This window comes from Monodon monoceros, unplaced genomic scaffold (assembly GCF_005190385.1).
Source record: "Monodon monoceros isolate NGI ecotype Baffin Bay Population unplaced genomic scaffold, NGI_Narwhal_1 Super_Scaffold_7, whole genome shotgun sequence".
Lineage (NCBI taxonomy): Eukaryota > Metazoa > Chordata > Mammalia > Artiodactyla > Monodontidae > Monodon > Monodon monoceros.
This window is the reverse complement of record NW_021703784.1, coordinates 39,243,886-39,268,722: the sequence shown is the minus strand read 5'-3', so window position 1 is coordinate 39,268,722 and position 24,837 is coordinate 39,243,886. Positions and strand designations below refer to the sequence as shown.

At 37.7% G+C, this 24,837-nt stretch overlaps 1 protein-coding gene across 3 annotated transcripts in view; it reads right to left on the bottom strand.

Moving 5' to 3' along the window:
- Positions 1-17,780, bottom strand: part of SLC36A4 (solute carrier family 36 member 4) — a 45,922-nt gene extending 28,142 nt beyond the window's left edge. Inside the window, exons 1-6 of one of the 3 annotated variants that reach the window (XM_029208439.1) lie at positions 17,606-17,780; positions 6,791-6,914; positions 5,467-5,557; positions 3,924-4,012; positions 2,805-2,900; positions 665-749 (exon numbers count right to left, since the gene is read on the bottom strand). In XM_029208439.1, coding sequence (XP_029064272.1) covers positions 665-749; positions 2,805-2,900; positions 3,924-4,012; positions 5,467-5,557; positions 6,791-6,914; positions 17,606-17,657 — 537 coding nt within the window. In that variant the 5' untranslated portion in view covers positions 17,658-17,780. Of the gene's footprint in view, positions 1-664; positions 750-2,804; positions 2,901-3,923; positions 4,013-5,466; positions 5,558-6,790; positions 6,915-17,605 lie in introns of those variants that run through there. The other 2 variants (XM_029208440.1, XM_029208441.1) reach the window with 2 other exon arrangements.
- Between the last annotated feature and the right edge of the window lie 7,057 nt (positions 17,781-24,837).

Sequence of the window (24,837 nt, the reverse complement as noted above, 5' to 3'; positions counted from 1 at the left end):
ATAAATGTTATTGATTAAAATAAAGAAGAGCAGAGGGTGAAGTAGGAATAATAGGCCAACTACCAGTTAAAGCACATAAAGAAATGTGCTTTGGCATTATTCTGATAGGGGAGCTTTTTTATTTCAGTGCTTTGCATGTTTGTTCAAATTGACAGTCTCTACCAAGACTGCAAACCACTCTTAAAACAAACCTTATAATATGGAGAGAACTACAGAACACTGTACATTTCTGGACACAGTATCTTTTTAGACAATGGCAATAATTATGAGATTTTAATAATGCCCACTTTTTAACTTCACTTTTTAGTCTGCTGGCTAATGCCTTATATACTTTTTTATAAAATATCAATGTAAAAAATATGTTACCAAAACATCTGTGTATCTGCTTTTGAGATCTAAATTCCAAATAGCCAAGAATCAGTAAATTATGCCTGTTTTGATCTGAAAGAACAAGCATTATTGATATAATAGCAAGAAACGTAAAATTCAATTATAGCAGAATCCAACTTGCAAAAAAAAACGACTAAAGGAAAATCTAGAAAGATACATGATTTATGAAAGAAACACATTTTCATATTCAACCACAGCTTACTCAGAGGAAATATGATGCCATAACCATGGCATCAGAAGAAAATGATTTCAAAAACTGGAGAAAAATACTTACTTGTTTCACATTTTCAGCTAAGAAGACAATATAAACACTACAGAATCCCAGCTGTGTTATCACCAGAAAAAAATCAACCACACTCCTGAAAAGAGATACCCACAAATAAGTATTAATAAGAGCTGCTAAGATGTCGATGTATTTTTTCTCTTTTTAACTATTTTAAAACATTTCATAATAGTATTTATTCTTTTTACTTCATTACAATAAGAAATAGGCTTAAAGCATTTATTTTCTACAAAGAGCACGTATTTACGATCTGTATATCACTAGAATTATTATTAAGCAAAAATATGTTACATAAGTTAAAAGCCCACATTTTCCCATCATTTCCTTCTGAAATTCAACAGTTTAAGAGTATCTGTCTGGGGCTTCCCTGGTGGCGCAGTGGTTGAGAGTCCGCCTGCCGATGCAGGGGACGCAGGTTCGTGCCCCGGTCCGGGAAGATCCCACATGCCGCCGAGCGGCTGGGCCCATGAGCCATGGCCACTGAGCCTGCACGTTCGGAGCCTGTGCTCCGCAGGGAGAGAGGCCACAGCAGGGAGAGGCCCACGTACCGCAAAAAAGAAAAAAAAAAAAAAGAGTATCTGTCTATAAAATGATTTCATGAAAACATTTCATCAGTTACTTTAAGCCCATCTCTCCTACTTCTCAAGATCTTTTTCAGATCAACCCAGTGTATTTCCCAGCAAACAGGATGAACATATTCCCTACTATCCAAATCACTAATAAGAACAGGAATGGGAGAGGACTGGGGGCATGGCCCTAAGTCATTCCACCAGAGACCTCTCCAGGAGCTTAGCTCTGTCCATATTTTTTTAGATACTCTAAAAAATTCCAGCTACATAAAATAGCATATGGGAGTAGGAAAGGGGAATCACTGGTCAAATGAGCTTTATTTGGGTATTATTATAATCAAAAGTCGGCCTACATGTTATTAGTATACAGCCCATACCTTTCCCTATTGTTCTGGGAACAATTAGCGACACAAGAGCTTGCACTTACTAATTCCTTATAGTCTCTTGTTTGACCATTAATGTCAAGCTGTCAAGCAACCTAGTCTAAAAAATCTACAGACCCTCCTCCTCCCATTTGAAACTTGAAGCGCCCGTGCCCATCTTCATTCTTGCCATAACTCTCTAGTTCTCTATGGTTCTTCAGGGATCTCATTTAGTTAGTAATCTTGGTACCTTGAAATGAATTCAAGTTTCCTCTCACTGATGAATTACATACAAGGTATTCCCTTAAGATCTCTTCATCCACCTTTGATTTTAGTATCCTTACCAACAATCATTCCAGCCACTTCTATCTGAAAGCCATTCTTTTTGACAGAAAAAAATAGACAAAGTTGCCTATAGACTGGGGGCGAAGAAGGAAGAAGACAGTGTTCTGGGGGCAAATCCCTAGGGCATTAGGCTCTGTTTTCTTCCTTCTCCTACACAGCATATCAGGCTGTGAACTCTGAGCAGCTCATAAACACATCTAACGTCCTGAAAATCCCCAGAAAGGCCATATTGAACCATAAACTACTCTACTAACACTGCTCTTTTCCTTCTTTTAATTTCCACCGCATGTATCATTTGTACCATAGTCAGCATGTTGTGAATTGCCTGTGCTTATTTTCCAGTCCTGTATTTACCTGATTTTGATTAGCCATGTCCACCAATAATAAAGTTACATTTAAACAATACAAAAATAAAAACAAGATTATGCTAAAATACATACTTCGGATGTCTTAAGAACATGTAGCTAAACACCACAATTTTACTTGAAATAGAGATAGCAACATTTCTCTTGCTCTTTTTCCTTTACTTAATTATTGATCATGATTATACCAGAGGTTAGCTAGGTGCTTTATAAATATCATTTTATTTAGACTACCATAATAATACTTCACAGGATTACTCATTTGATAGTGAAAAACTAAAACAAAATAAAAATACTTTGACTCAGGTCATAAATTTGTAAGACGGTAGAGTTGAGATTTGAATCCAAGTCTGTCTAACTCTAAATATTGTTTCCTCCCAACTTTATCACACTTTTGTTAATGTATCTTGCCAGGTTAAAATACTTAAAATTAATGTAAGTTTAAATATTATTAATACTTAAAATAATTACTAATAACATAGCAAGTACTTACCGTCCCCATGCTGCTTGCTTCTGCAGACAACTCCAAGGACTTACTTCCATAGCAAAACTCACAGTGTCACTATACCCTAATGTTGACCTTTTAAACCTGAAATTTAATGACATACATGCATATGAAAAAGAAAAATTTGTAATTGGTCCATAAATCCATTTCTTGAAAAGAACATCAGATAAATCGGCTATACACTGACAGAGGAGTTTTCGAAATTTTGAGATCTGCATACTTCTAAAGTTATCTCATGAAATTAAAAATTTTTATATACCCTTCTTACCGGTATATTAGTTTTTATCCACTGTTAAAGTTTATGTATTTGTTGAATTCATATAACGTAGTATTTGTGTTTCACTGATTTAAATGTTTCAATTATCTAAAAATATCAACTACACTGTTCATGCTTAAATTATTCCATTCTTAGAACGGCATTATTTAATACAACTGTACAGGGCTTTATAATATACTGTTACACAAACTACCCTATTTAATCATCAAAATAGCCATGTTGTCTCTCCTATTTTTTTTAAGTATATATTGTTATTTAAAGATCATAAATGACGTGCCCGAAGTTTTAAGAACATTTAGCAACAACAAAAAAGAGTTAAGATTAGAATGTTAGTTTATCAGAATAGACAATATTCGTTTTTTTAAAAAGTTGGTTCACTATCCAATAGAATCATTTTATGAGGCAAAAATAAAGAAAACAAAATATTGTTTCATTGACTATCTACCAACCCACATATCAGCAAAGAGCAGCAAAGGCATTACACCCAAAATGAAATTACTAACAAATTAAAGACCATTATTCTTTAACTAAAAGTAGCCCTGCTGCCTCCACTTTCCTCATATAACTTCCCTGATTTTTTTCACTTACACTAAATAAAAGAAACCATTCTATTTCACTTCTTTTAAAAGAAGTATATATATTCTGACTAGATTGCAATCATGACATCCTACGTTTTCCCATATTCATTATCCTAGACTTGTCTATGTAACAGATTATAGGAAATACAACTTCTAGTTGCAAAGCACAGTAGAAATATAAGACTATCTGATACTTTAAATAAATATATAGATTTAAAATAAATTAAATAGACTTGACAAATCCACATTTACCTCTGACATAGAAAGTGACTGCAACGTACCAAAATGTGCATACAGTGAACAGAAATAATTCCTATAAACACAAGGCTGATTGGTCCAAGCTGTGAGGGAAACATTTTATAATATTTAAATATTTCAGTTTAATAAAAATCAAGTTACCTTATAAACAATGAGACAACAGACTACTAATTTGCAGTGAGTAAATATTCGTTAGGCAAAATGATTAAAGAGTCATTTGCGTAAGGGAAATTAGTGAACCTGCTACAGAAAGAATTTAGTAATATTTAAGACAACCACATATGATTCCATCTTATCGACTTGGCTGTCCAAAGCTATGAATGTAGAGTATAGGTATGCAACAAAGTAGAATAGAATACAACATCATACTTAACATCGGATGGCAAATCTGTGACTATCAGTGTCTCACCATTATAAGTATACGCAACTATGAATCATTATCTAAATGACTAAAAAGCACTGCATCATCTGGCATTGTGGGCAATCTACTTCTTCCATAGATTGCTTGTTGAGAATTACGTGTGAGAAACTGTGCCTAGAAAATAATTATTTGAAAAAGTGGTACATAAAACTTTTCAAGTATTTATTTACTAAAATTAAAATGATGCCTGATTATTGAGAGACAGACAAAATGTTGCCAAAGTTTATTTTTATAATCAGAAATTTTAAAGTTTCTCTAAATTAGGGTGGACAAAGTCCAATGCAGAGAAAGATGATAGTTACAACTGTTGTTAAGAAAACTGGTCAGTTAAAAAAAGTTAAATATAATTTCACTACCACATAAGTGAATTCTCCCCTATCAGGATTCTCTATAATTACAATAATTGGTTCTAACAAAACTTTGAATATTTGTTTTCAAAAGATATTGTTATTCCTAGGGGCTTCCCTGGTGGCGCAGTGGTTGAGAGTCCACCTGCCAATGCAGGGGACTTGGGTTCGTGCCCCGGTCCGAGAAGATCTCACATGCCGCAGAGCGGCTGGGCCCATAAGCCATGGCCGCTGAGCCTGCACGTCCGGAGCCTGTGCTCCACAACGGGAGAGGCCACAGCAGTGAGAGGCCCACGTACCGCAAAAAAACAAACACAAACAACAAAAAAAGATATTGTTATTCCTTTTCTTAACTATTATTCTTTAAGTCTGAAAACTACATATTTTATTTGGAATCTAAAAAACTATAAAATTTCACCAATACAAATACTCTATAAATGTTTGTTGATATGAACATATTACTTAAATTCCTGAAAATCCAAAAGAATAATAAGATATAACCATACCTGGAAAAATCAAATAGTGATTTAGGATCTTTCTGTCAAATATTATAAATAAGTAATTAAGTAGAAATGAAAAGAGTAATTAACTCTCATTTTTAGATAGTATTATCACAGTTCACATAATTTTATCAGCAACAGCTAAATGATTATCTAGTTGTCGCCTGACCAGGTTATATTTGACTAGGTCAGATGTTAACTTGTAATTTTTGCTGTAAATTAAGACTGATAACTGTATTTTAACTAGAGATTACAAAGATGAGTCTTACCACTATGCCTGCATTTTTTATTGCCAGTGGAAGTCCTAAAAGACCAGTTCCAATATTTCCCTTAAGAAGATGCATAAGAGTTTGTACAAATCTGAAAAGTAAAAGTTGTAAGATTTAAACATTTTAGAACAAAAGCTATTAAAATCACATGACCATGGTTTTAGCATTAGAAGGGAACTAAAAATTAATCTAGGCAAGGAATCAAATTAACATTTCCATTCAACCAGAAGTTGAATGAGCCAAAAGTTATATTTGGTTCAAGTCCTATCTTTGCTACTTAAAAGTGGAATACAGAGGGTTACTATGGAGATTAAATGAGTTATTTAAGTGAAAGTATTTTTGTACTTATTAAAGTAATAAAGAAAAGGTAATTTTCTCATAAGATTCTTTGCTGCTATGATATTCAGAACAATGTTGAAGACTATATACAGCTAAGCTGGTAAAACAGCAATTTGTTGCACTATCTATGTAATCATGATATTAAACATAGCTGATCTATGATTATCAACCTCAGAGGAAGTTAATTAAAAGAAAAAACCATACAATTTCTAAAACTATGTGTATCATCAGGTAAGATGATGTATCATCAGGTAAGATGTGTATCATCTTACCTGATCATCAGGTAAGATGTGTATCATCAGGTAAGAGCTAATTAACTTTCAGACAACATGAACTCCCAAGGGATTTCACCTAAGAAAAGTTTCCAAGAGGCATTTGAAGGAGGTCTCTTGACCAAGAAAAAACAAATTAAACTAGGAAGGATAGCACAAATTTTTAACTTATGAAACAAAAATGCTTGCCTAAACTTTTTTTTACTTTATTCTTTTTTGATCAATTAAAATGTTACTTTGCTTAACTGTTAAATCACTATTAGAATAACACCTTATTTAAATCTATTAATGATGACAAAATAACAAAAAAAGTTTAAAAAATGTTCCACTGCTTCCCTGGGACCGTGACTTTGTTTCATACCATTCACTCAACATAAAGAAGTGTTTACTACCTACTTCCCACGGTCTAACTCCTAACCATTTCAGAAGCCCCTTCTCTTAAAATTTCTCTTCCTCTCAATCTGATCTCCCTTCTTTCAAGATCCATAGCATTTGATACATATCATCATTTTAGTAATTCCTACACACGGCTCTGTAATTTAGATGTATTTCTTCTTTCCCAAATAGACTATAAACGCCTTGAGGGTGAGAACCGTATCTTATTCATCTTTGTGTCTTCTGTAGTATCTACTTAAGTGCCTGGTCCATAGAAGATGATTACAAAAATATACACTGAGTGAAAAGAGAAAATGACATTTAACCTTAACACTTACGAAATACCCTCTTGACCATCAAGCTGGTAACGCTTCTGAACAGGCAGGAGCTCTTGCTCATGTTCTTCATCTGATGTCCCATCAAAGTTTTGCTCATTTATTAAGGGTCTCATTATATCCATATCTTTAAAAAGAAAAAGTGCTTCACTACCATTTTAAAACTTGGCTTAAAGCTGGTATAAATAACAGTTTTAATAGTAGGACATGCCATTTGTACGCATCTTTACTATTTCCACCCTAAGTTAATTCACATTAATACTTTTGAGTTCTACCGTATTTAGAAAGAAACAACTAGACTCATTTGCTGGATATTTGGTTTGGACTAAGCAGTGAAAAGCATAAGTATTCAATGCAAAATGTTTTCTGTTTTGTCTACCTGAGGTTTATAGTAAATGATGATAGAATTATGGGGTGAAAAATGTGAAGAAATAATAAAATGAACTTCCATCTCTTGTTAGCTTCAAATCATACTGAGTACATAAATGGTAATCATATTTTTATTTATTTTTATTCTTAAAAATTAAAAAAACTTTTTAACTTAAGTAGAGTTGTATAATATTATATGTTACAGGTGTATGTGTAGTGGTTCACAATTTTTAAAGGTTATACTCCATTTATAGTTATAAAATATTGGCTATATTCCCCATGTTGTACAATATATCCTTGTAGCTTATTTTATATCTAATAATTTGTACCTCATAATCCCTTAGCCCTATATTGCCCCTCCCCCTTCCCTCTCCCCACTGGCATCCACTAGTTTGTTCTCCATATCCGTGAGTCTGCTTTTTTGTTATACTCACTAGTTTGTTGTATTTTTTAGATTCCACATAAGTGATATCATACAGTATCTGTCTGTCTGACATAATACCTTCCAAGTCCATACATGTTGTTGCATATGGCAAAATTTCATTCCTTTTTTATGGCTGAGTAGTATTCCATTGTGCATACATACCACATCTTCTTTATCCACCCATCTGTTCATAAACACTTAGGTTGCTTCCATATCTTGGCTATTGTAAATAATGCTGTTGTGCACATCGGGGTGCATGTAGCTTTTCAGATTAGTGTTTTGGGTTTTTTTGTACATATACCCAGGAGTGGAATTGCTGGCAAGCATAATTTTAAATGCTTTAAGAAAATTATAAAGCCATTCTAATCTTTAAATTTTTAGTACCACAATCTATTCTTATATCTAGCAATTTTTAGCATGATTTTGCTCCTTCTGAGGAGAAAGATAACACTAGTCATCACTGTCTGTCTTGTTCTCGTAAAATTCACTAAATTCAAATTTATTGAGATGACTGATATACATTAGTAAGGTCTGAAGTATAGGATATTTTAAAGAAGTGAAAGTTTGTTCCATTCAAATACATACAATAAACCTACGTAACAGGGAATTGGGGTAACCTAAATGATTTAGTTGGAAATGACTGACTGACATAACTTTTTAAAACTTCTTATTTTGTAATAATTTCAAACTTACATTAAATTTGCATGAATAGTACAAAAAGCCCTCCCATGTGCCCTTTACAGGCTCAACAAATTTTAACATTTTGCCATGTTTTCTTTTTCTCTCTCAAATGTTTATCGCTTGTTATTAACTATTTGAGAGTAGGTTACATATGTCATGCCATTTTACCCTATCACTAGCATGTATTCCCTATGAACAAGAATATTTTCCTGAATATTCACAGTACAGTTATTAAGTTCAAGTAGTTTAATATTGATCAATACTTTTACTTAATCTACATTCTATTTTCCAGTTTCATCAACTGTACTAATAAGGTTCTCTTAGTAATTTTTTTTTGGATCATGTATTGCATTTAGTTGAGCTATTCTACTAGTTACCTTTGCCGTTTTATCTTTTATGGTGCCCTAAATCCTCTTTTTTTCTTATTCTTTTTTTTTTTTTTTTTTTTTTTGTGGTACGCAGGCCTCTCACTGTTGTGGCCTCTCCCGTTGCAGAGCACAGGCTCCAGACGCGCAGGCTCAGTGGCCATGGCTCACGGGCCCAGCCGCTCCGTGGCATGTGGGATCTTCCCGGACCGGGGCACGAACCCGTGTCCCCTGCATAGGCAGGCGGACTCTCAACCACTGCGCCACCAGGGAAGCCCATTCTTATTCTTTTACTATCTTGTTTATCAGTTTTAAATGGTGTCCTCTGACTTCCACCTATACAACAATTAATGGTCTAATTCTACTTTTGCCTTTCTGTGTCTCTTATTCTCTCATCTTTCAGTTGTATTCTTTCTATCTACTTTGGCAATTTACAAATTGCTTTACATACTGTTGTTCAATCATGTCGCCACTCATGTCTTAGACTTAAATCTACAATCAATGTGTTAAATGCTTGTGATCAGTCCTCTGCCAAAGTTTCCTCAATCATCCCTTTGCTGGAAGAAGTTCATTCTCCTGTAGAATGTGCATCAGAACCACCTGCAGGGCTTGCTTAAACACAAACTGATATACTCCATGCCAAAGCTTCTGATTTTAGCAGGTCTGAGGTGGACCTGAGAATATACATTTTTAACAAGGTCCCAGGGGACTCTGATGTTGCTGGTCTGGGGACTACACTCTGAGAACCACTGCTCTAGTAGATTGCTCAGGAAGGACGCATGGGCTCAGTATTCCCTGAATTTTTGTATGTTTTAAACTATATTCTATAGCCTTGATATGAAGGACAGCTAGACAGAACATCCTTGGCTCATACTTTCTACCCTTGAGTTTCTTGGAAAATGCTGCTCTACTCTTACTTTACCTTGTATGCTATTCTTGAGAAGTCTTATGTCAGACTAATTTTCTCAGCCATTACATAATTTGTTCTTTTCGCTTGAGGTCCTGAGGAATCTTCCCTTGTTTTAAAAGTCTAATGGTTTTATTTTATGTCTTAGGGTTGAGCAGTCTGAGTCAAAAGGGTACAAAGTAGGTCTGTTTGATATACAGATTTAGGTTTTCTTTATTTCTGGAAAATTTTCTTGGATTATATCTTTAAGCATTTGTTTGGTTTAAATATTTTTTCTTTTTTAGAGATTCCAATTACATGCTGGATCTTTGTTGTCTGTCTTCCATTTCAACTACTTTCTCTAGAACCCTTTTACTGTCTTTCTTTACCTCATTTAAATTCTTTTTTGAAATTCAATGACTTAAATTTTCATTTCAATATTTCCCTTAGACACCTTGTAATTTATTCTTTATTTATGATTTCTCCTATTGCTAGGCATTTCATGGACAGGGATCCTAGTTCGACAGTATTTCCTTCTGTTAGCACAGTGAAGTTCAGTTTATTTAATGGATGATGTTGTGTTATCAGGGGTCGTAGGGAGTAACTGGCATGTCTTCTGGTTCTTTTCCATTTCTGCAGAATCTTCAATTTCTCCCCTGTTACTTTCCTTCTTCTCTTTACTTCCAGGGATCTGAGGGGCATTTCCACTGCTTTTTTATCTCCTTCTCCTCCAGAGGCAATGTTTTGCTAAGGCTGCCTCCTCTATTCCTGCTAATGTTCAAATTCCTTCCCTGTATTCCTGGAACACAGGAATACCCTGTATTCCTTCCCTGTGAATTACCAACTCCCTGACCTGACCTCTGTTTAGACTTTTAACACTTTAGTTTAGATTTTCTCTTTCTAAGGGAGATTTTCACTGTGCTTCTTCCAAGCCTCCTGCTCCCCTCTCCTCTTTTCCACAGAGATTCTAAAGACTCCTCCTCCATTCTCCATATTTGCAGCAGTGACAGGAGCTCTGTTTGAAATTTTGTTTATTTTTCTATTTACAGATTATTTGAAGTTTGTGGTATCCTTGGTCTCCTATTAATGCTATAAGAATAATTTCATGAATGTGTTTACTTGTGCTCCTTGTTGAATTAACAGGTTTTGGGGGAGGATATGTGGAGAGATTAGGATTTAGGCAGCTGCCATTATCCCAGTGTTATTTGGAACTCAGCACAACAGTTTTTCACAAGAGTAAAGTTATGCTTTAAGATACTGAAAGATTCTTTAGCTTTGTAATATATTTTGAAATCAGGAAGTGTGATCAGCTTTGTTCTTTTTCAAAATTGTTTGGGATATTTAAGGTCTTCTGTAATTAAAGCATTATGATATTGGCATAATGACAGACATACAGACCAACAGAACAGAATAGAGAGCCCAGAAATCAGTCTATGCAACTGATCTTCAACAAGGGTGCCAAGAATACACAATGTGGAAAAGACAGTGTTTTCAACAAATGGTGCTCAGAATACTGGGTATCCACATACAAAAGAATGAAATTGGATTTTTATCTTATACCATACACAAAAATCAACTCAAAATGGATTAAAAACTTACATGTAAACTTGAAACTGTAAAACTTCTACAAGAAAACATAGGAGGAAAGGTTTAGATATTGGTTTTGGCAATGATTTCACGAATATGTCACCAAAAGTACAGTTAACTAAAGCAAAAATAGGTAAGTGGGACTACATCAAACTAAAAAGCTTCTGCACAGCAAAGGAAACAATCAACAGAGTGAAAAGTCAATCTAAGGAATGGGAGAATGTATTTGCAAACCATATATCTGATAAGGGGTTAATTTCCAAAGTACATAAGGAACTCCTTCAACTAAAGAGCAAGAAAAACAAAAACAAATAAAAAGAGAACCTAATAACCTGATTAATAAATTGGCTAAAGATTTGAACAGACATTTCTCCAAAGAAGACATACAAATGGCCAACAGAAAAGATGCTCAATATCACTAATCATCATGAAATGCAAATCAAAATCACAATGAAATGTCACTTCATACATGGTAGGGTGGCCATTATCAAAAAGCAAAAGGCAAAAAAGCAACAAGTAACATTAATAACATTTTATTTAACCCAATATATCCAAAAATATTATCATTTCAATGATAATGTAATCAACATAAAAATTATTAACAAGATATTTTACATTCTATTTTTCATACTAAGTCTTAGAAATCCAGAGTGTATTTTACAATTACAGCATATTTTAATTCAGACAAACCATATTTCAGATCAGATACACATATGGCTAAAGGCTACCATGCTGGACAAAAGTAAAGTTTTGTGCAGAGGCGTGACATGATCTGATTTATATTTTAACCAGGATTCCTCTGGGCCTATCTTTTCATGTAGAAAATGAGAGTAGTAATTTCTACCTCACAGGGATTTTGTGATAGTGAAATGGGATAATATATATGAAGCATAGAGCCTCGTCCTTGGCACATAATAAGTAATCAATAAATATTAGTTTTCTTCCCCTTCCTACATAATGAAATATTAGAAAAAAATTTTGCTTTACAGGATTTTAAAATATAAACCTGACATGAAATTAATTCATTTACTACTAATAATTAATAATTCTGAGCACTTATGCGCTACAAACTGTGCTATAATACTGAGTATGCATACAGACAAAATATGTTATGCCAGACAGAAGGAAATTGAGACTAGCGAAGGAGACAAATACTTAAAAACCTAACATTGGATAAGCTTTAATATAGGTGAGAACATATGAAATACAACAGGAATACTCATGCAAAGTAATTAAAAATTACAAAATCCAACTTACATTACACATAAAGTCTATTACTTGCCAATGTCTTGCCTTTGGCCAATTATTGAATTGGACAGCTCTGAAAAATGCTTGTGATTACTATAGCTAAGAATTAACAATGCTTTATACGGTGTTAGAGGATGTTCTGATTTCATTCTTTTACACGCAGCTATCCAGTTTTCCCAGCACCACTTATTGAAGAGACTATCATTTCTCCATTGTATATTCTTGCCTCCTTTGTCACAGATTAATTGTCCATAAGTGTGTGGATTTATTTCTGGGCTCTCTTTCTGTTCCATTGATCTGTGTCTGTTTTAGTGCCAGTACCATACCGTTTTAATTACTGTAGCTTTGTGGTATAATCTGAAGTTGGGAACTGTGATTCCTCCAGCTCTGTTCTTTTTTATCCAAACTGTTTTGGCTATTTGGGGTCTTTGTGTTTCCATACAAATTTTAAATGTAATTGTTCTAGTTCTGTGAAAAACGTCATTGGTATTTTGAAAGTGATTGCACTGAATTTGTAGATTGCACAATGGAATACTGCTCAGCCATAAACAAGAATTAAATTTTGCTATTTGCAACAACATGGATGGACTTGGATGTCATTATGCTAAATGAAATAAGTCAGACAGAGAAATGCAAATACTGTATGATATCACTTATATGTGGAATCTAAAAAATACAACAAACTGGTGAATATAACAAAAAAGAAGCAGACCCACGGATATGGAGGGCAAACTAGTGGCTACCAGTGGGGAGATGGAAGGGAGGAGGCGCAATAAAGAAGTAGGGAGTTAAGAGGTACAAACTATTAGGTATAAAATAAGGTACAAGGATATATTGTACAATGTGGGGAATATAGCCAATATATTATAGTAAGTATAAGTGGAATATAATCTTTAAAAATTGTGAATCACTATATTGTACACCTGTAACTTATATAATACTGTACAGCAACTATATTTCAGTTAAAAAAAAAGAATTAACAATGCCTTATAAAATAAATTATTAATCAATGGATATCAAACTACCTAGACAAAATTATTTCTATTTACAAATAGAAAAATATAAATGAATAAGAAATACTAGCTTCATTCAATATTATAAACCATACATTATACACCACATGTATACATTAATGGTGCATACAATTGGAACATTCTTAGGCAGTGCTTTTTATGCTCTCTTATATTGCCCAGGCAATTGTTTCAACCCGAATTTTCTAACCTAAAATCAACCTAAATTTCCACCTGTTGTCAGAATAGAGAAAAATCACATTCATTTAGCAATATGTATTGAAACCTTTAAAATGTTTATCCTTTTCACCGAGTAATTCCACTTCTGCAAATCCAGTATATGGAGAAAAGGATTTCTGCACAAAGATCTTAATCAAAACACTATACTGGGGCTTCCCTGGTGGCGCAGTGGTTGAGAGTCCGCCTGCCGATGCAGGAGACATGGGTTCGTGCCCCAGTCCAGGAAGATCCCACATGCCGCAGAGCGGCTGGGCCCGTGAGCCATGGCCGCTGGGCCTGCGCGTCCGGAGCCTGTGCTCCGCAACGGGAGAGGCCACAACAGTGAGAGGCCCGCATACTGCAAAAAAAAACAAAAAAAAAAACCCCACTATACTGAAAATTTGGAAACAACCTAAATGTGCAACAATCAGGAAACTGCTAAATTCACTACAGCAGTGGTCCCTAACCGTTCTGGCACCAGGGACCGGTTTCATGGAAGACAATTTTTCCACGGACTGGGACGGGGAGGGTGCAATGGTTCAGGCGGTAATTCAAGCGACGGGGAGCGGCAGATGAAGCTTCACTCGCTCACCTTCCAGAGGTCCCCATCCTCTTTGAAATAAAGTGCAGACCTTAAGGAAACCTGTATTTTAACAACTCTACCAGTGCTTTTCACACAGACACCCAATATTTTAAATTCTTTTTTAAATTAAATAATATTTGGTCATTGTAGAAAATCAGAAAAGATAAGCAACATTTTTGAAAATAAAATGACCCCATCACCTAGAAACTACTGCTGGCAACATGTTAAGAGTATACACAAACACATACACTCACTCCAGTATATTTTCATTCGATCCCATGGCTTTAAATATTATCTTCATGATGATGACTTCCGAATTCATATCTCCAGCCGAGACATCTCCCTAACTCTAGACATAAATCCACCTGCCTACTTGACATCTACACTTTCATATCTAATAGACATTTCAAACTCAGCATGCCCCAAACTGAACTCCTCATCTTCACCACCAAACCTGCTCTTCCTGGCTTAACCCATCTCAACTGGCTATGGATTACTGTATAACAACTTATCGCTGCCATCAGGACGCCTCAGTTCTATGCAATGTGGGCCCTTCCTTACAACTGCTTGAGTATCCTTGCAACATGGCAGCTGCCTCTCTCCAAGTAACTAATCCAAAAAGAGAGCCTGGCACAATGCCTTTTAGGACCTAGCTTTGAAGTCAAACATCATCACCTCCACCATAATCTATTCAATAGAAGCAAGTTACTAAATACAGCCCACACTCAAAAGGAAGGAAATTAAGTTCCTCCTCTTGACGAGAGAAACATCAGAGAATTTGTAGACATATTATACAACAACCACAACATCTCATTTGATGGCAATTTCATTCTTCTAGATACTCAGGTCCCTGGAGTTATCCTTGTCTCTGTCTCACTCTCACCCCTCATCTAATCTGTTAGGAAATCATTCTCATTCTACTTTAAATATATATCCAGAGTCTAACCATTTCTCTCCACTCCCACTGCTGCTACCACTACTGCTGTGAAGGACATGTACACCTGTCTCCTGAATTGCTGAAATACCCTGCTTCTACTTTAGCCCTGTACAGTGCACTCTTCACACAGTGTGATCCTTTTAGAATTTAAGTCAGATCATGTCTCTCCTCTGCTGAAACCCTGCACTGGCTCCCCATTCTCTCAGAGCAAAAGCCAAAGGCTTCACATGGAACTGCAAGACCCTACATCAGAGGCCTCCAACCCCCAGGCTGTGGACCGGTACCGGTCCACGGCCTGTTAGGAACCAGGCCGCACAGCAGGAGTTGAGCGGCAGGTGAGCAAGCAAAGCTTCATATGCCGCTCCCCATCGCTCCCATTACTGCCTGAACCATCCCCCCCACCCCACCCCCCGCACTCACCGGGTGGAAAAACTGTCTTCCACGAAACCAGTCCCTGGTGCCAAAAAGGTTGGGGACCGCTGTCCTACATAATCTGGCCTCATCACCACCTTGATCATTCTGCTTCAGCCTCCTTGCCCTCCTCACTACTTCTGTCTTTACTCCAGCTGTTCTTTCTGCCTAGAAGAGTCTTTCCTCAGATATCCACTTGACTAATTCCCTCACCTCTTCCAAGCCTTTGCTCAAGTCCCACCTATTCAATAAGGTCCATTCTGACTACTTTATAAAATGCTATAAACTGCCTAACTCCCACGCCTTCTCCGGATTTCCCTTACTCTGCTCTTTTTTCCATAGCACTTTTAGCCTAATGTACTTTAAATTAACTGATAATTGTCTTTACTGTTCATTGTCTGCTTCCTCTTACTAGAATATAAGTTCCATGAGAGCAGGAATCTTGATCTGTGTTGTTCACAAATGTAGCACAGTTGTATCCCAAATGCCTAAAGCAGTGCCTAGCACATAGGAGAAGCTCAACAAATATGTGTTGAATTAATGAAGAGACATAACTTTAAAAAATTAAAATAATTTAGAAAACTTTTTCAGTTAGTAAAAATACATATGGCGAACATCTTCCCACATGACTTTAAAGGGCTATTCAGTATATGACTACACGGCTATATCACAATTTACCTAAACAATTTCCTTTAATTGGACATTTAGATAGTCACCAGCTTTTCTCATTTATAAATAACGTAATGAACATCTATTGATATGTTACATGACTTATTTCCTTGGGAAATATTTCTAGAAGTAGAAATGCTGAGTCAAACGATGTGTGCATTTTTAAGGATAAGTATATTATACTGCTTTTACCAGCAATGCATGAGAATGCACATTTTCCCACCTCCTAAGATGGGTTATTAACGAATTTAAAACAGATAAACCTGGATTCCTATCTGGGTACTGCCATTAATGAGCTTAAAATTATTCTATCTATAAAACAGGGATAATAATTGCACCTACCTCCCCATTGTTGTGAGGATTAAAGGAAACAAAACATATGTAAAGCACTTACACTGCTCGACACAGTAAACATTCAATAACATGTTACGTTTATTTCTACCATTACTGTGACTTGAAAGAAATCAACTGCAAAGTGCCCTGCACATTATTACAGGACGGCAATCTGTTACTATAATAAAGTATTTCTTTAAAGCTCAACTTCTTTTTTAATCATTTAGCAGCGAATTACAAATATTCCTAATACAACGCATCTAACTGGGAGGAACAATATTATTACTACCTCGATCTCTATTTTTGTTTTCCTTTTGACAGCGGGAAACCATAAACAAAGTTTCGCATTCCCTGTCGCCAAGGAGACAAGACACCAGAGGAAAGCAGGAAAACAAACTCTGCCAAGTGAGCCAACTACACGTCGTATCTCAGTCTGGTCAGCACGTCCCACTCGCCACTCCTGGGGTGGCAGACGGTAAATTAAGGATTCACCAGGGACTCCGAACAGGTCTGCCGTGTCTGAAAGGCCAAACCATGGCAACTTCCTTAAAGCATCGTTGGAAAAAAACAGTGAGAGTCTGCGAAGGCTCTGCATTGCCTTTGAAATGTACACCAGCGCACGACAACCGTCAGCGCGCGCTCGGGCTCGCGCGCACACAGACACACACGTACATTTTGACGCCCTCTGTAGGGCCTAGCTTTTCGCCTGACCCAGCTCTCATATCGGACAACTCGTTCCTGTGCAGGTGCTGACTCGGAGGTCAGTCACCTCCTAAGCCTCGGCTCAACCCAAATGTCCCAGGGAGGTCCGCTTTGATGGTTTTACATTCAAACCTACGCCAGACCCACAACCCCAAGAACCCTGACCCCCAAGAAACCCCAACAACGACCGGAAAGCCACTCCGCGTTTCTCCCTGTTTAGGGACAGGAAACGCGAACCCTGACGCGTGGGACAGGGTGGGCGGCCGCCCAGGCGCCCGCACCGCCCCCAGAACCCCGGCCGAGGCCGAGCGCGGGCTCGGGGCCTCGGCGCTTCCCGCGGACGCGCATCCCTGCGCCACGTCGGCCAGCGCCCCCGCCCGCGCCCAGCACCCACCGAGCTCTTCGTGCCCAGCCGCCTTGGCCGCCGCCGGCGCCGCAGCTTCCATCTCTCGGGGGTCTCCAGGACGCCGCCGCCCCGGGACGCGCGCTCCTGCCGCTGCGTGGCCAAAGCCTTCCCGGCTGAACGGGAACCGCGCCCGGTCCGCCGCACCGCACCCGCGCGGCGGGGAGCATGCGCAGTGGGGCGGCCCGGCCCGGCCGAGGAGCCGGGGCTTGAGGAGCCTTCCTGGGGCGTTGGGTTGCGGCCAGTGAGCAGCGCTCGGGGTAGAAGACCCGAGTGAGAGGAGGTCTGGCTGCAGAAGGGCGGGGTAACGGGAGAGGAGGGACGTTTTGGAGATAACGGGGTAGTAACTTAGAGCTGGCGGAGACCCAGGCCTACAGCTCCCTGGTGGGGATGGGGGTGGGGAGGGTGTCTTTACAGATGACCACGAGCTTAAATTCCAGGACGCCATCTACTTGCAAGGCTTTAGCATTCTGCAAGGCACCTTGAAGAATGCAAAGTAGGAGGGAATTTGCCCCATCCATGTTGGAGTTCTGACTACTTGTTTTTCCGTCTCTATGTCTCTATTTAGAGATAGAGGGTGCCCTCAAGTAGCGTTTCATTTAGTCAAATAGTTTCACTTTAAGGATTTTTCAGTGCCCTTCAGATACTTGACGTTAGCTGCAGTGTTGAAAGGAAATTAAGGTTAAGAGTAATTATACTGATGCAGTGTCAAATATTCTTAAGCACTGTACATGCATTGTCTTATTTAATTCAGATGACAAGCCTGTGCGATAATTCTAATGTGTATATCCATTTTACAGATGTGGGAACTAAACACACAGAGCTAAGTAACCTGTCCAAGGATAATAAAGTAGTAAATGGCAAAGATGGAATTCTATCTGCAGCCAGAGCTGGGGCTTACAATATGCAGCTGGCCCCTCAGGTGGGTACATCTGAAGCAGGCTTTTGGATAGAGTGAAAGTGCTTTAATTTTGAAATTGCTCTTTTTTTTTTTTTTCATTTCATAGTTCTTTAAAGCCAGGACATAAGACTTTTTCTTTTTGTCCGTTCTATTTCAGTAGGGTCTTCTGAGGAAAGTTGGTTTGTTGTTGTTGTTTTGATGGGGGGGGGTGTGTCTGATTTCTAGGATCACTGATATAACTGCATGGTGATAGTGATAAATATTTAAAATGCTAAGATTTAAAAAGTACGCAGTTACATAATATCTGTATCTTTCCTCCTGTTGCATCTTTTGTGAGTTTTACTAGTGGTTTGCCAAAACCCTTTGTTTTCCTTAAATCAACCCCAGTCATTCACAAACATACGCTTGCAAACCCCAAAGAAAGGTTTTCTGTAAAATGTTCCTGACACATAACAAAGATGTAGGGGAGATAGAGAACTCTGTCGTGGTGGATCATAACTAGAGGAATAGTCCCTAAGCCGTATTGGGGTGGGGTCCCTAGTTACAGATCAGTGGGAGAGAAGACAGGCATCGGATAGGTAACTGTCCAAGAAACCACCCATTGTAGTGAGGACACTTGGGACAGTGTCTTGAAAGAGCAACATTATCCTTTGAGTGTTAAAAGGGATCAAAAGCCATTGTCCTCTAATCTCAGCATCAGGAAAAGCAGATCTGGCAGTGTGGAAGGGAAAAAGGTCTGACCTGTAATGGAGGCCTGGGCTGAGGCAGGCAGCCAGGCTCAGTGTTTTTACAGACTGATATGGAGATAAGCCAAGTGATAGGGATGATCGTAAAATTCAAGACAATTATATGGTTTCATATTGCACTACTTGAGAAGATATTTACTGTGACTTCTGCTCCAGATCTTGTAAATTGGAAGAGGGTATAGGGAAAAGCTATATTAGAATAAAGACATTATAAAGAATCTGACTATTTGAACCCTGGCGATTCCTTTCTTTCTTTTCCTCACTTTAACTTCCTGGATCATATGTCAATTACTTCCTCCTTTGTAACTACCATACTTTGTTCATATCTCTGTTGTAACATCTCTCCCTGTGCATTATAATTATTTCCCTGTCCGAGTCTTCTGCTATACTGTGAATGCCTGCAGGAGAGAAGCTGTATCTTTGTCTGTGTCTTTGTCTCAAAAGGCCTAGCAGAGTGCCCTGCATGTATCAGTGGTTCAGTAAATAGGTGTTGAAAGTTGTTGAATATAGCCTCATGGATACACGAAGGGAAATATTTAGAAAGCTTTAATTTATCCAAACACATTTATGGAGCACCTCCCCTGTGCCAGGGACTATGCTAGATGCAGGGTCTGTAATGGCAAAGAATATTGGTATGAACTGGAGTTCATAGTCTAGTATAGGAGGATGCAAAAGAAAAGAACTAAACAAAATATTAACTATGTAATTACAGTGTTGGTGAAGAAAATAGTAATAGGGTGCTACTGGAGAAACTACTTCGGATTGAGTAGGCAGGACAGTCTTCTCGGAGAACATTTAAGCTGACACCTCAATATTAGAAGGAGTTAGATGTATGTAGGGAGACAAGCAGTTCAGGCTGTGAGAATAGCCTTCACCATTTCACAGATGGAGAAACGGCTGTGTTTCAGACATGTTGATTTGAGACACCTGTGGAACATCTAGATAGCATCTTTTATACAGTAGTTAGATCTCAAAAGTTTCTTCATGTGTAAAATAATATTTCCAACCTCACAGTTTGTTGTGAAGATTTAATGAGATAAAGTATTTAGAACATTAGTCCATTGCCTAGTTCACAGAAAGCATCAAGTAAACTGAACATATTAATTAGGAGTTTTTTATTGTACTAGAGAGAGGGACCAGCTTAAACTAACTTAAGACAAAGGGGGACTTTTACTGAGATCCCCAGGACAGAGATTTGACTGGGTTCAGGAACAGCTGATTTTGATGCCTCTGAGACTCTGTCTCCTTCTCCTGCCATTGCTTTTCTCTGTGCACCTGCTTGTATATCTGTGCAGGTTTTTGCTGCAGAGGTCCTCTGCTTCTCAGGTTTACCTGGCAGGAAACATGGTTCTTAAACCCTCGCAATTTCTGTATTTTACGGTTCAGGTGTCCAGAAAGACACTAGTTTCTTTTTTTTCAGTTTCAGTTTTTAAATTTCTCAGGAAAGAATTGTGATTAGATCAACTTAGATCAGGTTCTCACCCCAGACTGGTAAAGTGAGGGGTGAACAAAGTCATATATGTGGTAGGTACTGATGAAATTATTGCAGATGACGGTGTGAAGAAGGTAACAGTTTCCAAAAAAGAAAAGCTGAGCGGACCAAATCCTCAGCATTTACTCTATTTTGATTCCCTCTGGGTAAAATATTATTTATTATGTATCTTAAATATGTTTTACCCTCTTATGTTTTCAATGTATATAGAGATAATTTCTCACCATCTTCTAATTAATATCCACTTTAATGACTTCTGTCTTCTGTTGAAGAATTTAGGAAACATGCTGACCAGCACTGGTCCTCTTAAGAGTTTCTTTGTTGGAGTAATTGTTGCTGATAACCATACTTTTATTACCAATAAGTTTGTTTTATTTAACTCTTTATGACTGAGTTAGTAGATTAAAATTAACTGAAAACTGTGCCTTGGGGAAAGAGAATGCAAGTAGTACAAGATAACTAAAAAAACCTGATATTCTCAAACAAAAATTTTTTAAAAGATAGTGCATCCATAAAACAAGAATAGAATGCCACGGAAAAAAGGAATGTTCATGGAACAAAAAGTAGAACAAAAAGACAAAAAGAAAGGAAAATAGAAAATATAATAAAATTAAGGATTCATCTAGCGGGTCCAAGGAGAAGGAAAAAATCAAAGTAATAATACAACAGAATTTCTCAGAATTGAAGGGTATTTGTTTCCAAATTAGAAGAATTGCCCAGTACAACACTGAATACCCAGTACAGCAGATGAAAACAGACTTAAGCCAAGACATATCTAAATTGTAAAATTTTAGAACACTGAAAGTAATAGGGAGATCCTAACAGCTTTTTGAGATAAAAAAAAATGAAAAAATAAAAGGTAAGGAAGGGATCACATTCAATTGCAGTTGCATCTAACTGCCCAGTAGCAACAACAAAAGCTGGAGGACAGTGCAGCACTGCATTACAACTTCCGAAGTAAAACACATCCAACTTAGAATCTGATACCTAGCCAAACTATCAATCAGATGAAAGCATAAAATAAACACATTTTAAGATATATAAGAGCTCAAAAAATATACTTCCTATGTTCCTTCTCTTAGAAAGCATGGGAGGAATGCTCCATCAAAATTAAGGAGTAAACCTAGGAAGAAGTAGACGTGGGATCCAGGAAAGCAGGGATCCAACGCAGGGGAGGTGAATCCCAAGAAAATGCCAAATGCCAGGGTCCCAGTTGTGCAGCAGTCCTAGAGAGTAAGCAGTCCAAATTGGGGCAGGAGAACAGAAGGTACCAAGAAGGGATACCTTCAAACACAAAACATTGATAAAAGAAATACAAGTACAGTGCGCCATTTTCCTTGGCGGTGAATAATATGTGTCAAGTCATAATAATAAAAACACAAAACATAACTTTAACAGAGAATGTATTACAACTCTGTTCGAAGATGTGGGTGTGGTGGGGAGAAATATTCTCTATGAAGGCTGTGTAAAAGAGCTAAATTCTCACTTTTCAGAGTTGTGAGAAAATAGATAATATCTAAAGCTGAAACATCAATACTACTGTAAGAGTGTTATTTACAGATACGGAGGTAAATACCAAATGAAACTACAGAGGAGTTCGAAGTGGTTGCCTCTTGAGAAAGGGAATTGTAGGGAGAACTGGTTTTTCATTATGTCTTGTTTGATTCTTTGAGTACATGATAAAAACAAACACTAAATTTACAAAAAGGGAAAGTCATGGTCCCTGCCAAACACTAATTTTTGTCAAGGCAGGTATTCAAGAAAGTCATCTATATGTGAAGTTTATTATTTTTTAAAATTTACGTTTTCCTATTCTTAGTTGATTTCAAATACTTCATTTTTAATGTCAGTTATCTCTGTGACTGGGGAGACAGCAGTTTCAGGATTTACATTCGAATGACTGGGAACAACTGAAGAGAGGAGATTTTCTCAAAAGTCTTTTGAAATTTTATAGTCAAAATGAGAGGGACCCGTCTTGAGAAAGACTGCTGGCCTACAAGAAATAGAGTTTTTAAATATCAATTTACCCAACTACTGCTACATCCTGCTTTTAGATTATTTATATGCAAAATTGTATCACCATCATAAATAATGTCTTTTTGTCATTTGGATTGGGAAAAGGTAAATTCTTCACACAACGTGGCATTTATTGAAGACTCTGAATTGAATACTTGTTTCATTAATGGACCCAAGAAGGACTCCCTAGAAAAGCTTGACACTTCAGGACGAAGGGAACCCAAATGAACTGGGTGTCAGTGGAATTACCATTAAATCCCAGATCGACCACACTTAGGGTCTTTTCCCAGAAAGCTGAAGCAATACAGTTAAGATTGTGCTTGAAACATGTACCACTGAGCATACGAGACAATATTATCGGAAAAAGCCCCTTGACAGTAAGCAGACAACTGAAGTACATCTCTGAAAATGTTCAGAAAGTCTACATTTATAAAGCTTTGAACATTTCTGAAAAATTCTTGGATTATTTGCCACTCACGCCCGCAAAGGTAGAGCTAGAATTTGAAACCTGGTCTGTGTATTCTTTTCTTTGCTGTAATAATTATAATTACATACAACCTAGGCACCAGGCAAAATACTATGTGCCTGAAAGCGTTCTCCACTTGTCTTCCATTTCCCCCTCAGATCCTCTTTCCCACTTTTTCCATCCTGTTCTGGGTCCCAGAAGGCTGTCCTGTATAGAATGCTTCAATGGGCCTCCAATTGGTTTTGAGGTTTGGAGATAGTGGAAGGAGGTCGATCCTAGGACAGAGGTGAAGGAGGTCAGGAATTCATTTTTCTGGTACCCTCCTTACTAAGTACCCTACAGGTTGGCTGCATCCCTCTAAGAAAGTCACAGCTTCTATCAGGCAGCCCTTTCCAGGGTCCCGGTAAACACTCCTTCTTATTGCCTTTCCAGGCATAGAGGCAGGAATGTTCCTCCTCCCCACTGCCTGCCCTCGGATACTACATCATCCCCTGTTGATGTTCTTGAAAAACTGCCCATATCATTGTAAAGAGTTCCTCTCCTTGACTCTCCTCAATTAGCACTTTGTATGAGTATGTATGCATATGCCAGCTGTTTCCTGGTGAGACCTTTATAACTGCACATACATAATCTCATTTATTTCCCTAAGAAGACTTCATGTATTATCTCCAGTTTACAAATGAAGAAACTGAGAGTAAGAGAAGTTAAACGATTTGCTCAAAATCCAATAGTAGTGTCAAGTTTCAACTACACTGTCTCCAGAAACATTTATTCAGACAATGGGAAATCACATCCGTATCCCAGAAAGTTCTTAAAATTTGGAATCCTGTATGGCTTTCATTACCACCTCAGTAACTTTCTTGAGGGTGGTTATTGATTCAGGCCAATAATCGTCAGGTAGGAGGGCGGCAGTTAGTGAAGCAGCTGTTGCCTTGATTTTGGCGAAACACTCAGGCTTCTGACCAAAAAACGAAAGCATGCTGGGTAGAGCAGTACCTGGGTACCAAGTGAGGGCCCCTATCATATGTCACTCTCTCTGCCTATCCATGTATCATCTCCAGGCTCTTCCCCTTTCTTCAGGGCTATTAAGTTGGGAATAGAATTTTCTGCAGTCCCCTCCTCTCATCTTCCCTCCCCCATGTCCAGTTCCTGGAGGGCCCTACTGAGGATATACTGTCCTAGGGCTGTATATGAAATTGTAAATTATCCTAGAAAAATTGTCCATGGAGGCTCCACTTTTCTGCCATTTGGCAGTGGGGCAAAGATGGGGTTAAAAAGAGGGGGTAAAATGATAAGAGCTAGGTTAGGTTAGTTCAGTTTGGTCCCTTTAACTAGATTCTTGCTCTTAACCTTTTCTTCTAAGTCATATTTTAAAAAGGTAAGAAAATGAGTTCTCACATCACAATGGTCTAGTTAATTTTGCTGAAAGTAGTCATAGTAATAAATGTAACAACAAGGGAATCTAACTTTCATGGAGGCAAGCCCCACGCTAAGTGAGTTTCACTCATAAATTACCCCATTTACCCTGCACAGCAACCCTACGAGGCAGGTGTTGTATTACCCCATTTTTTAGCTGAAAAAAACTGAGGCTTAGACAGATGA